Here is a 15259-nt window from a genome sequence, read left to right on the forward strand (position 1 = left end):
ATTTTTTTTTATGTTACTCCCACCCAAAAGGTTATTTGCAAACCTATAGTACATTTTGTACCATGGGTGGGCTAAGGACGTGTGTTTGTGTTTAATTAATTATATATATATATTATTTGTATTTTATTTATTTTTTAAATCGTCTGGAAACACTACTCTAGAAACCAAACACGGAACTTTTTCAATCCACTTCAGGGCTCTAATAAATATAAATGGGGCAGTGGCCTCACACCAGGCAATGAAATTCATCTTCTGCTTAAAGACAATCACAAACATCCATGTGTATGGTGAGATTCGAACCCACAGTCTGTTGGTTTTAGAGCAGTACGCTAACCACTCGGCCAACCAGGCTGGCATTTGATACCATGTATTGATGCATGCTGCATTCAGAAACATTTGTGGAATTTTTAAACTTGCCATTCTTTTCTCTGTCTCTTGCTTTGATCAGCTGTTGCTGATCACATGCCCTACAAGTGATTGACATTTTTTCATGCCTTTCTCAATATAGCTACAACACTGTTGCATGTGGCCATTCTACAGTGTATCACATTCTGATATATTTGAGATTCACTGTCATCTCCCATTCAAGGTCCATTATTGCATTATTCCATAAATATGGAATAATTTACTATTTATATCTCTTGCTTGCCACTTATTGCTGTTGATTCCATTTAGCAAGGAAAGATGTCTGATATTTTATTTTGCTGTAAGTACATGTCCTCAAATATGATTAATTTTTTTAATGTTTTTGCCATTGATGCCATCCTTTTCATGATACATTAGAAGATACACCTGAGATGAAATGTGATCTCATGGTTCTATTCTTAAGCATCTATTTTCATTCAGACAGTACTTTTTTCATCATGTAGTGTGAAAAAAGTGTTGAGCAAAACGAAATGTATTATTTTGATTAATAAGAATTTTACTGTCAGACTAGTTTCAGAAAAATAAAAAAAAATAGAAAATAACTGCCTACATTTAAGTATCTTTACAGACTTTGCTGGTTATATCATAAATTGTTCAGATTATTTGGAATAGACTGTTAAGATGACCTACTAGCTATAGAAAAAAAATACTTCATCCTAGAAACATCATAATTGAAAGAAATAAATGCTTCAAATATTTCATTATATGAAAGCCAAATAAAATTTTTCACTTTAATTTGAGTTATAGATAATTTGAAGCCATCTTGGAAACAAATGAGGTGATCATATAAAAGGGGAAAGATAGCTGACATATGTAATAGTATTTTTCTCTTGCTTATTCTGCTATCAGGGAATGGTGAAATATGAAATACACAGGAAGAAAACTGCATACTTTCTCCATGATTTTGTTATCATATGAAAAAGGCAGATGACATTTGAAATATGTAACAACATTTTTCAACCAAAATTTCATTTCGTTCCTCATTTCAAAATCGTATGTGGAGATTGTAATCATCTCTCGCTTACATCAGATGCCATATCGTAGTTGTGATAACAAATAACTTGTGGGGAAACTTTGTTTCTGATTAAAAAAAAATCTTCATGACAGCATAATTAGATTGAGCTAGTCACATCTAGAAGATTGGTGGCAACACTAGCCACACAAGTGGTATTGTAAATGATCAATATTGAGGCTCTCAAACATTGGTTACATAGTAAAATATCAAGTTGCTTCTTGGCTAGTGATCTCTTTGAAATATCTATGCTTAACTTTCTTGAGATAATCTCAATCACATCAAACTCAGGATGGTATCAGTGAATAAGAAAATGCATTGGGCTTTGATAACACCAGGATTGAACTGTTTTTCAGAGATGCTTGGCAGTTATTATAAACATGTCATCTACAATTGCATTCAGAAATTCCAGAAGTATAATTTCACTGAATAAAGGTCGATGGCATTTCATATTTTTATACCACAGATGATCACAAATCAAAGCTAATTGCACCAAACTTGTTATTCCAAAATCTTCTTTCAGCTCTGTGGAACAGTATTTGTTGTAATTTATGAAAATAATTTATTTTGATCATAGTTTTGCCATCATGTCTATTTCATTTTCCTTTTGTTAGATGAAAGGCAAGAATGGGGACATATTCTGAGAGGGAATAGACTTGTTAATATGATACCCATACAGAGAGTGACCAGTCTTCTTGCTATTCCATGACCTTGACAGCTATGCTGCTATTTGGACTTCCTTACCAGACTTGACCAGGCTGAATGTTTGGCAACAGGATTATGCACCAGTTGACAGAGAGGCCTCTTGACTCATTACTGACCGGTTAAGGTCCATATACTATCTGACCGCTGCCTACATTTAACTGATGCACCCTAGAAATGGAGGAGAATCTGGGTCTGAGTATGTTAGGCAGAGAAGATAGGGAAGGATGGAGGCAGGAATTCCTTGCAGTGGAGGCCAAACATAGCATTTGCTACTTCACATTCTCATCAAGTAGCATGATGATGTTTCGCCAGGCGATGAAAGTCATTCATCACCTAGTGGTCTAGTTGGCATTTTCTTCAACTAGGAAGATTTCCTTTTGCAATGGGAATACTTACTGCATGCACCAGAGTCCCTTTTATGTAAACAGGCCACACCATGGGAAGATGGAGTTGACTGGACAGGGAGAGGTTGTATATTGTGCATCCCTGCCTATTAGTGGCTCATAGTTGGATAAGGGTAATAGTCATTTGATTGTTGAAAGGCTTCTGACAGAATACCCCAGGTTCAGTTATTGTGGTAAGCTTGGGTAAGTGCACTACAGGTCTTGATGGTATGTAGAGGTACAGAATGTCACAAGATTCTGTTCTTGTTCTGTTATTTATGTTGTACTTTCACTGGTATTAATACAGCACTGATGAAATTAAATAGTAGTTCACTGATTTTGCCCTTCTCATTCTTCCATGGGTCATCCCCTCTTGTTTCAAGTCTACAGTGGTCCTTGTATCTATAAGCTTGCCTATTATGAAAAAACATGTTGGTTGAAAGAACAGTCCTCTCCACACAAACACTCACTCACTCAACCTGGTAAACTATACTTAAAACAAGAATTAGATAGTTTAAATAATTACATAAAAAAAAAAACCTTCAACATAGCAATCATAAACACTTTTTTCTTCAAGTCTAAAGCCACAGCCCATCTGATATACCTGATGCCTGAGAGGTATCAGGTACTACTGATGCCTGATACCTCTCAAGACATGGAGATACAATTTTAAAGCCTCCCATCTGACAACTAGGGCTACTGGACAGCATCCATAAATAGCTTCCTCTGAGTCTGTCTGATCATTTCCACTTACTTTGCATTTGTGTTCATGTTAGTTTTGAATTTTTTGATCAAGAGAAACATAAATGGACATTTTCTTTTAGAAAAAAAAAAAAAATCTTGCATTTTAACTCTAACGATTGACAGAGAAGAATTTCATTTTATTCCTCACTGCTAATATTGATTTCATTAAAAATAGAAGTTTAGTTCTAACCATCATTTGTGCTTTTGTGCCATGGTTAACTGTATTAATAATATTGTCAGTGGTTTAAAAGGGGATACACAGTTTGTTTGTTAGTTGGCAAGGATGATAGGAAATAACCCTGACAGTGTCTGGGATTTCTTCAAAAATGGACTAATGTTATGAAGCAGAAGAGAATGGATTAATATTGGATGAATTCAATGTTACAAAGTGTACAGTTGACATTTTTTGAGAAGTTTTTAGTTTGTGCTAATGCACAAACTAAAAACTCAACCACCCAAAGTGCAATCTGATCAATATAATTACTGATCAGATTGCAGTTTGGGTGGTTGAGGCAGGAGACACGTTATAAAAGTGAAACAGAAGTGCAAAGAATAACGATCTTGGAGAGGATGCTGGAAAATAGAGATGAGGAAGTTATTGTTGTTTAATGAACCTGTAATATGATCTCATCTAGATTAATTTACTTAGATTTTGTGGTCTGGTTATAGGATGATAAGTGATAGAGAGAATGTCGAGTCATGTGACAGAAACAGAGCAACATTAGTGGAGAATGGAGGACCTGTGACATTTAGGCTGCATGTTGCACTAAATATAGCAACATATACATGTTGCTATATTTAGTGCTATTCTATGTATTATCATTTTATAACAAATTGAACGAGTAGAAGTTCTTATTTAATTAATTTATTAATTTTTTAAAAAGTTGAATATTCCAAATACAGAGAAAAGAACACTTAATAGAATACAGTATTTAATGAAGAATAGGGGCTGCAGTATTACATACTTACAGTCAAAGATAAAGTAATATATTTCCTTTGTGGTACTCTGATTTCAATGGTGAAAAGATACAATGCTCATCAGTGTTATGGTACACATAAGGACCACAAATATGCAAAAATTGGAAGAAGAACCAAGAAAATCTATACTTATAAATATGGAGCTTCAAAAAAAACAAATAATTATTTCAAGTGATGACAGAACGAAGTAATGAAATTACCATAGCAACTTATAAAGTAGCATATATAATTGTAAGATAAGGAAACCTGTATAGTGATGTGGAAAACAGTGCATCGTCGAAGTTGTAACATGTCTGTATTCAGATAAAGTTAATAACAAACAAATTCCTATTTCATGAAGAACTGTAACTGAAAAAAAACATGAATTAGCTGTCAGTGTTACTGAACAGCTTCAAAAAATTTGTCAAAAATTTTTGCCTGATTTCTCGATTGCCCAAGATGAGTTCGCTGATATTACTGACACAACACAGGTTTTATTTTATATTCATTTTATAACTTGAGATTTTGAGAAATATGATTTCACACTAAAACTGACTTTCCAACCGCATCTGGTTGATGTCTCCAGTGCATCTGAAAATTTACAAATGGAGTGGATTGAACTCTCTGAAGACAGTATTCTGAAATCTCTATTTGACAGTAAGAAAGATCCCATTGAAATATGAAAGAACACTGTCTAGTATCCAAATATTTCATCAACATTATTGATGTATGCCGTCTTGTTTTTGCACAACTTACTGTTGTGAATCAACGTTTTCACACATCATTCAAATTAAGATGTGCTTTTGAGATCACAAATGAACACTCACTCACTTAGAAGACCAACTGAATCTAAAGACAACATTACTGAAACCATATATATATATATGCTTCTTATCCAGCAATAAGCAATCTCAAATAAGTCATTATTATGTTATGTAGTTAAATAAATTAAAATAAAGTTTGTATTTCTAGAATATAATAAAAGTTTCATTAATTGCCAAAATGTTTAGTTTCAAGAACTCCATTCTTGAATTAAATTATTTTATTTTTTTGTAAATAGCACTTTTGAGTTTTAATAATTTTTTAACATTTCAATATTAATATTCATACTGTATGCACATGAATCTCTTTATAATTTTAGCAAAATTTATTATATATTATTTGTGTGTCCTTATGAGGATGGATTAGAGAGAATGTCAGCTGCCAATATAGAGATTATAAATGTGGGTAGATTAGTGAAAAGAGAGGATATTATTATTGTTACATGACACCTCCAGGGAGTGCAAAGACTCATCGAGGGAGGGCACCTTATCTACAACACTGTCTCCACCGCTCAATCCACCAACTACAGTGAACCACATCATCTACTGCCCACCACCACTTTCACAGACAATCACAAACATCCCCACAGCAGGATATGATATGTATAAGATTATATAGGTAAATAATATTTGTTCAAAATATATAGCAGAGGGGAGAGAACAAGAGATCATCTCTAGAAGTTGAGTAAGAGAATGGTCAGTAAGAGTGGGGATTAAGTTTACTCAGGAAGAATTGCTTGCTCTAGAGTAAGCAATTTGTTTTTGTTTTGTTTTTGAATGAATTCATATCCAGGTACTACTATGGTAGAATATGTGATATTGATATTTGTTCTGGGACTCGAATAAATTTAGTTTAATCCTCTATCCAAGTGTAAGCAAACAAAGTTTGCACCTGAAGTTGCCTCAGTCCACCTTGGACCAAGCTCGCATCACTCCTTGTCTTATTATCTCCCATAATGCAAAGCACATCTCCTTGCGGACATGTATAATGCTTATGCAATAAGGGAAGAGCCACTATCCAGACTGGTTTCAACCTTTTATTGAGGCCTCGTCATTATAGATAAATATGACTTTTCCATTGCTTCCCCTTTGGTATCACCACCTCTGGGTCTGGCTTCCACTGACAAGACTTCAGTAAAGGTTGAAACCAGTCTGGGTAGTGGATCTTCCCTTAATGCATAGCATTATACATGTCTGCAAGGAGATGTGTGCTTTGTGTTATGGGAGATACTAAGGTAAGGAGTGATGAGAGCTTGGTCCACCTCTACCACAAGTTGCCTCAGTCCTGAAGATACTTCAGGCGTAAACTTTGTTTGCTTACACTTGGATAAAAGATTAAACTAAATTTATTATAGTTCTGGAACTCCTTAGAGTTACTCAAACAAAAAATACACGTTTATTTGCATGTGTCAAAATGTTGCATACTTGTTTACAAGGAAAAATTAATTATGATTAGTATTGAATTTAAAACCAAAATTTCTATGATAGTATTATGTGAATTACAATAGCATCAACTTAATTGCTAATTCAAACTTCACAATTTTTTATATCTTTCAGACGAACGTCAAACTTCTCATTTTTGTTCATCTAGTAATGAAACTTCTGAAACTGTTCCTGTGAAATGTAAAGGAGTTTCAGGAAATCATTGCAGCAGTAGTGAGATAGATCCTGCAGAAATGCCATTATCTGCTCGCCGTGCTCTATTTGAAAATAATCTCAGAGGATTAAGCAATAATAATAATAAAAATATTCCAAATAAGCCAGAAATCCTTTCTGTTGCAGCTCGTGCAGCATTGTTTGAAAGGGCAGCTACAAATGGCTTGTCGTCTATTACCCCTAAGTGTACACAAAAAATAGCCAAACTAGCAGATGTTTCAGATATGAAGACTTGCAGTGTTAGTGAAAATGAACCTTGTCCACTCATAAAAAAATCTTCTAGCAGTGGCAGTGATATTGATGGTTAGTAACTAAGAAATAATTAACAATTTTTTTTACATTTTTTATTACTCAATACACTACAAAATTAAATATTTTATATTTTCTTATAAACTTTTTTTTTATAGTTATATATGACATTCTGTTTTGTTAGTAGGATTAATGATTTAATGATTCTTTGCACTATTCTCAGAATTGAAAAAGAAATTCTCACACACAGACTGGTTATGCAAAGAAATTATTATTATTATTACATCACACCTCCAGGGAGTCCAAAGACTCATCGAGGGAGGGCATCTACTCTACAACTCTGCATCTCACTACTCCACCAACCTTCATCATCTATCGCAGACTACCACCACTACTACTTTCACAGACAATCACAAACATCCATGCCCAAGGCAGGATTCGAACCTGCAGCCTTTTGGCTGGAGAGCGGATACACTAACCACTCAGCCAAGCAGGCTGGCAAGAAAAACCTTCCTATGTATGAGACCGACTAACTCGCCTTTTGTCGAAAGAGACCAGATAAAAGTTCCTCACATCATAGACTGGAATCAAACCCAAATCTTTCCGACCAAAGGGCCTTGTCTATACCGACTGAGCCATGGAGGCTCTATAATTGATAAGAAATTGTAATTTTATTTTTAAGGATTGAAACAAAAATATAATTTGTCAGTTATGATATACTTTATAACCAGTTGTGAAATATAACATTTATAACATTGGGTTATAAAGTATACAAGAAATTTATACATATTACAAGAAATTGCTATCTTTCTACCAGGAGATGTAAGTCTAGCTAGAGTGACAGCATCAAAAATTCCACTGATTTTCCATTTTCTCTGTGTATTAAAGTAAATGTGACAAAAAATCGAGGCTGGTTTCACATTTTAATCAGGGATAGGGAGGACTGTAGCAAAAACCAATCTTAAAACTACTAAGAGACTTTGCTTAGTCTGGTTGTTCAGTCTGTTGCCATCTTCCTTGATGAATGAGGTTAAATGCCAACAAAGTAGTCGTTTAAGCCTACTTTTGGTAATAATAAGGGGATTAATCCTATTTCCATAGTTTGCTATGGTTGTTGTTATTTTCAGCACGGTTTGTTTCTTTTACATCAAGAAAATCTTGTTTTCCTTGGGGGGGGGGGGACTATGTGATAATAAGCTAATTCTTCTTTATAAAAGTGTTTGTAATGTTTCTCATGTCCTAGATGTTACTCATCAATCACGAACTGTCACTACTGCCAAGTTTGCTATGGAACAGTTTTAGAACAGATTATTTGCTATTAATCAACAACATTATTAGCTTAATTCGTTATCACTGCTGTTGCCTGATGGTACTGATGCATGTAACACAAAATTCTCTCTTCACCTTATTTCATGCAAACAATGGGCTGTGCATATGCCCATTCATAACTTATTATTATTACTACTACCCAAGACCCCATGTAGTCAAAGACTCATCTGGAAGGTCCTTCTATCATACCATGCTGTAAACACACTCTCAGGCAAGGTATATTCCAATCATTCACAACTCTGCTTGAAAAAAACCTGCTTCTTACTCTCCTACTCGCATCCTCTTTATATAGTTTCCAGGGATGACCTCTGGTTCTCCCCTGATCTCCCACTATTTTCTGTAGAACCTCTCTAACATTGATCCTATAACAACCCCCTTCTAACTTACTGTAAGGGATTGTTATAGGATCTCTATCATATCTCCCCTCTTTCTCCTGTCTACCAGACTGCAAATTGCATCTTATCAATCTTTCCTCATATTCGACATTCCAGAGGTTAGAAAACTACCTTTCAGTCACCTCTGGACACTTTCCAACATCTCTTTGTCCTTCTGAAAACTGGGTGACCAAATCTGGGCACAACAGTCCATGTGGGGCCTAATCAAAGCCTTATACAATGGAACAAGAATCTCCCCACTTCTACAAGTCAGTGTCCTCCACATCATTCCCAGAAGCCTTTGTGTTGTCTTCACAATTTTGGCTATGTGTCCCCTAAATTTCAGATCCTTATCCACTATCACTGCCAGATCTCTTATTTCCTCCACCTCCGACAATATATCCTCACCAAGCATAATTCTGCATCCCACCTTTGTTTCCCAAATTTTAAAACCTTACATTTTGCAACATTGAGCTCGCATCCCCATTCCCGTGCCCAATCACTCAATTTATTCAAGTCTTCATGTAAGGCCACAGCATCTTCTCTACTCTTCATGGTTCGTCCCAACTTTGCACATCTGCAAACAACTGAATATCACCATCCAAATCTTCACCAGTATATACAAGTTAAACAGTAATGGCCCTAAAACAGACCCCTGAGGCACACCACTAGTGACTTTCCTTTTCCTGGATATCGCTCCCTCATACACAACTTGTTGATACCTATCAGGTAGCCAGTCTCCAATCCAGTGCACTAATCTTATATCCAACCCCATCCGCTCTAGTTTGAGTATCAACTTATCATCTATCAAAAGCCTTTGCAAAATCGAAGTATATTATTGTGTATCCTTCTCTTCTGTCCAAGGAAGCAGTCACCTTATTGTAATAAGTAAGTAGATTACTAAAACATGACCTCCCTTTACTAAAAAAAACATGCTGTCCATCAAAGATAATATCATTGTTGTCAACCTAATTCTGTATCCTAGTTCTCACAAGCTTCTTCAACAACTTAACCACAACACCTGACACACAGATAGACCTATAGTTTGATGCTAGAGTTCTATCACCTCCTTTATGAAGTGGCACAATCTTGCCCTCCTTTCACTCCTCAAACTTGACCCAGTGAATATAACTTCTTCCTCTCTCTCACTTTTTTTAAAAATTAATACAGCACCAATATCTCAAGATATTTAATCTCTCATATTTTGATATTAGATTTAATGCTGTGTAATCCATCATCTGGCCCAACTTCCCTTTTGTGTTAGGTTCAGTGGTCACAGGCATGAAAAGTGGCCCATGAACTAAGAGTTTGTAGTCAAGTGATATATGCAAGATTGGTGAAGTTGTTGAGCTTATTCCTTCATCTATGTGTATCATTAAAAAGAAAAGTGGCATTAAATCTTAGATCAAAACCAGGGACATTGGACTCAGTTGTTTATTGTATGCACATGATGTTATACTCCTAAATAAATCCATTACATATCCTCTGGGCTCTTGAACAGTTGCTGTAACAAATTAACTTTGACAGTCAGCAGTCAAAAGCTAAATTCCATAAATTGGCAGGAAAGCAAACAACATTCTTAATGGTGAACTTATAGATGTTCTATAAGTTCACAAGTAAAATATTTCAGATATTCAAACATAGTGTTTAGAAAAGATTTTAAATTATATTTAGAAATAAATATAATATTTTTATTTTATTTTATTATTATTTTATATTTAGAAATAATACATGGAACAAGAGAAACATTAGCTAAAATGCCAAACTAGCAGGGTTCAATGGATTTAAAACTATTTATTCTGAGAGTTCAGAATAAAACAATTGGCTAGAGACTGTAGATCCAAGACAGCAAAATTAGGGGAGAGAAGTGAACAGAAGTCATCAGTCAGTAACAAAATCAGAAATTAAGACAATGGAGTAGAGTTTTAGATTTAGAAAATTCAATAATGTGTTAGCAAGATGTAAGAAGAATTCATCATGGAACGATTCTCCTGCAGCTGACAGTGCATATAATATCACGTGCTTTCAGTTGAATTGTTGTTCTTTTTTTTTTTTTGTTTTGTTTTCCTATAATTGTTCTATATATTATAGCATTGTCAGTACAATTATAGGAAAACACAAGAGAATAACAGTTCAATTTGAAAGCACGTGATATTATATGCACTGTCAGCTGCAGGAGAATAGTTCCATCTGCATTAATAGATATCCAAAACATATTACATTAAAATAATTTTGTTAATAAATTATTTTTAAATATAAACAAAAAAAATTAATTATAAATTAATGAACACACAAATGGTGAATATTAGTTAGTATAACTTCCCAAAATTGAGAAAGTTTTAGGCAGTCATTTTTGTTCAGGTTTGGGTTGTGAATGCGTGCCTCACAGCTTTCTTCGCAGTCTTTCCAGAAGAAAATAACTTGTGTAATACCACTGCGTTTGTTCCACTGAATCCTGTGTTTTGTAAATAATGTATTTATTTTGTTTTGCTTTGTACAGTAATACTTATCATTCATGTGCAGTTTGCTATAGTGTTTGGTTGAGTGTTTTTCAATGAAAGAATGAATTTAATTGGGGTGACTGTGTTATGGTGGTTGCATGCGAGCTTGGTCATATGCATTAAGGTGAGAGATTGAAATTATGATATCAGAGAGAGAGAGAGAGAATGATGGTAGAAGGATGACTCTAGGAAGTAGTTTATCAGATTGCTGGCTTCCTCAGTGGGATGGGGAAATCCTTTGAATAATTGGTTAGGTTTTAAGAGTAACCCAAATGTGCATTCAGACCAGTTGTCAATTAAAGATGCCAAGACATTATATTCTTGGTTTAATCCTTTATCCAAGTATAAGCAAACAGAGTTTGCAGATGAAGTAACTTCAGGACTAGACAACTTGTATATAGAGGTTAATGACTTCACATCACTTGCCTTAGTATCCCATAATGCAAAGCACATATCCTTATGGATATGTATAATGCTATGCATTATGGGAAGGGTCACTACCAAGGCCAGTTTAAATCTTTATTGAGAGATATTTAAGTGTAGGGATACCTCTCCAAAAACTCATGCAATCCCTCAGATCACCCAACAATGAGTGACCTGAAGAATCATTTAACTCATTGGTAGTTCCACATGGCCTAGGGACTGGAAGAAGTCAGTTTACATGCCTTTAGCTTGTGTGGCCAATTTCTTTTCATACTCTAATTTAGCTTTCCACACAATACTCATTTCTTTTCTGGTCTGATCTTTATATATGTCATAACTTCTCTCACTCTTATTCTCACAATATTCTTTCCACATCATCTTATTCTTGTGGATTTCGTGATTAATGAAGTTGCACATCCATTTCACTCCCAACCTATTTATTCTTCAAACACTAGGGATACATTCAGATATCCTCATTTAAGCACTTTTTCAAAGATTCCTATGCATTGCTGCAATTTTTTTCCATTCAGTAACTAATTCCATGGGACCAAAGATAATGTTCTTCTAATATACTATATAGTAATTTACCATTTATCTTGTGCTGCATTGTGGGAAAGCATCAATCCCAAGCCTAACAAATGTTATTTTGCATTTTTATTATTATCAGAGACCTCCAGGAAGTTATACATCATCCACACAAGCTATCATACCTTCTCTTAAACTCATTCACACCAGATGCACTCCCTACTTAAGCAGGCAAAACTGTTCCACTCTCGTCTGTGTGAGAGAAAAACTACCTCTTGTTCCTTTCTTAACTGCTCACAAACTTAACTTAATTAATGAATACCTCCTTGTGCTTTACCCACCTGCCATATAAAGAAAAATTTCATCAACTAATGTCTTATATAACATCCTTTCAGAAGTTTATAGACTATCATATTGCTCTTTTTCTCCTGTCTGCAGTCCTTTTGCTCTTATCTACACGTGTGTTGAAGCTTAAGTGCTGTGAAGAATTCATGTTAGAGATTTAATGGAATATTAACAGCACTGAGAAAGGATTAAAACTAATTTTAATACTTCCAATATTTTCTTCCTGGCCTCCTGACATTACAAAAAAACCATTCTGTTCTCGTCCCCTTCCCGGATATATGGTTTACCCAAAATCCACAAACCTAATTCTTCCCTAAGACCTATAGTAGATGCTACCAATGCGCCTTGCTACAAATTATCTAAGCAGCTGGCTAACTCTTTGAAATCCCTCACTGGTCTTACCTCTTCTTATGTAAAAAAAAACTCCATCCATTTTAAAAACTTAATTGAAAATCTTACTTTAAATAATACAGATATATTAGTCAGCTTTGACATCATCTCTTTGTTTACAAATATTCCCCTATTTGACACCTTAACACTCTTGAAAACGTTTTTCAAGAGTGTTAAAATTCATGTTAGAGATTTAATGGAATATTAACAGCACTGAGAAAGGATTAAAACTAATTTTAATACTTCCAATATTTTCTTCCTGGCCTCCTGACATTACAAAAAAACCATTCTGTTCTCGTCCCCTTCCCGGATATATGGTTTACCCAAAATCTGCAAACCTAATTCTTCCCTAAGACCTATAGTAGATGCTACCAGTGCGCCTTGCTACAAATTATCTAAGCAGCTGGCTAACTCTTTGAAACCCCTCACTGGTCTTACCTCTTCTTATGTAAAAAAAAAAACTCCATCCATTTTAAAAACTTAATTGAAAATCTTACTTTAAATAATACAGATATATTAGTCAGCTTTGACATCATCTCTTTGTTTACAAATATTCCCCTATTTGACACCTTAACACTCTTGAAAACGTTTTTCCTTCTGATATCTTAGAGCTCTTTTCCTTTGCCATCAGCTCTGGTTATTTCTCTTGGAAGAACAAAATCTACAAACAGATAGAGGAAATTGCCATGGGTTCCCCCCCCCCTCTTGCCAGTTATTACATGGAAAATTTTGAAAAACGAGCCATTGACTCTTCCCCTCTAAAACCTTCTATCTGGCTTAGATATGTAGATGATGTGTTCTCTATTTGGCCTCATGGCTCAGACACATTACATTCCTTCCTCAGTCACCTCGATAGTCTACATCCAAGAATCCAGTTTACGATGGAAAAGGAAAATAACAATAGTTTACCCTTCCTAGACACCTTAGTAACATGCCTTCCTAATGGTAACCTTTCTTTCTCTGTATATAGAAAACCTACTCATACAAGTAGATACACTCACAAACTCTCCCACCACCACCCCTCCCAGCAATATGGCATTATTAAAACTCTGACCAACAAGGCCCACAATCTTTGTTCCAGTAAAACTGCCCTGTCAACCGAACTCAAACTCATACACAACACCTTCCTTTCCAATGGCTATAATGACTACAAAATGAAAAAAAAATAATCAAGTTCTTCCCCATTCCCTGACCATGTCTTCAGAAGGGCTTCAGAAATGCCATCATTATTCCTTACGTCCGTGGTACTTCAGAAAAAAATAGCCAGATCATTAAAAAAGTTCAATCTCCATACATCTTTTAAGCCCCCCATTGTAAACTTGCTACCCTTATCCGCTCCACTAAAGACCAGCCCCCTCCTCTTTCAGTGCCTGGAGTATATAGAGTACCTTGTTCCTGTAAACTTGCTTACTTCAGACAAACAGGCAGGTCAGCATCCATCCGGTTAGAAGAACACAGTTCTTACATCTGTAAACACGATTATGGTCAGTCTGGCCTTGCAGACCATGTTTTGGATACATCCCACAGGATCTCCTGGGAAAAAACTACCATGCTCCACCATACATTTAAACAAATACGGTTGCATTAAACTTCCCAAAATTTGGGAAACTTATCAGAGATCCCTCTTTACATCCCAGGCCACCTGCAAATGCTCATAGAGGGCATTTGCAGGTGGATAAAGTCCTAGATAGGACTTTAGTCTCACTTTGTATTGTATTTGTGTGTGTGTGTGTGTGTGTTGTTACAAAAAGTTTTTGTAATCCCCGAAAATGTCTCTGTGACGGAGATGAAATGTTGGAAGTATTAAAATTAGTTTTAATCCTTTCTCAGTGCTGTTAATATTCCATTAAACCTCTAAGATGAATTGCTCTTATCTACATTACACAATCTAATTCTGATATCTTTGTAACTCTTCTTTGCAGCACTCTATAATTTATAGAGTGCTAAAGGGGATAACATCTATCTAAAGAGAATAACATCACAGTTATCCTCTAACACTTATATAGGGAGAGTAGGAGAGGCCATTTTAGATGTGTCTGAACTGTCCCGTCTCCAAAAGTTAATCTCCCCTGGTAGCCAATCAGAGATAGCTGGCCCAAGAGTGTTACAAATTCCCTTCATTTGTCTTCAGTGACCACACTACATTTGTCTGTACTGTGAGTTTTAGAGTAGATTTTCTTGAGTTTACAGAACAAAAAAAAAACCTGTATTTCCATGAGGAAAAAACTTGCTTTCCTGTGCCAGAGAGAGACTAATATGGGAACTAGTCAAAAAAAGACTTAAAAAAGGTCCTCCAGTGGGTGACTATGATTGAACTTAGATTACCATTCTGCATACAACCTAGTGCTGTGGGGACATATTCCACTTCCACTGAGCTACACAGGATCAGCAGTATGACCTTTGAACTCCAATATCCCTA

The 15259-nt window shown here is 35.3% G+C and overlaps 1 protein-coding gene across 4 annotated transcripts in view; it reads left to right on the forward strand.

Moving 5' to 3' along the window:
* Positions 1-15259, forward strand: part of LOC150096530 (uncharacterized) — a 295354-nt gene that overhangs the window by 94403 nt on the left and 185692 nt on the right. For all 4 annotated transcript variants that reach the window (XM_090408208.1, XM_090408206.1, XM_090408207.1 and 1 more), the window contains one exon: positions 6606-7007. In XM_090408208.1, coding sequence (XP_090264334.1) covers positions 6606-7007 — 402 coding nt within the window. The remainder of the gene's footprint in view (positions 1-6605; positions 7008-15259) is intronic.

The sequence above is a fragment of the Typopeltis vanoorti genome, chromosome 18 (genome assembly GCF_054136105.1).
Source record: "Typopeltis vanoorti isolate ZY-2024b chromosome 18, IOZ_Tvanoo_1.0, whole genome shotgun sequence".
NCBI classification, from domain to species: Eukaryota; Metazoa; Arthropoda; class Arachnida; order Uropygi; family Thelyphonidae; genus Typopeltis; species Typopeltis vanoorti.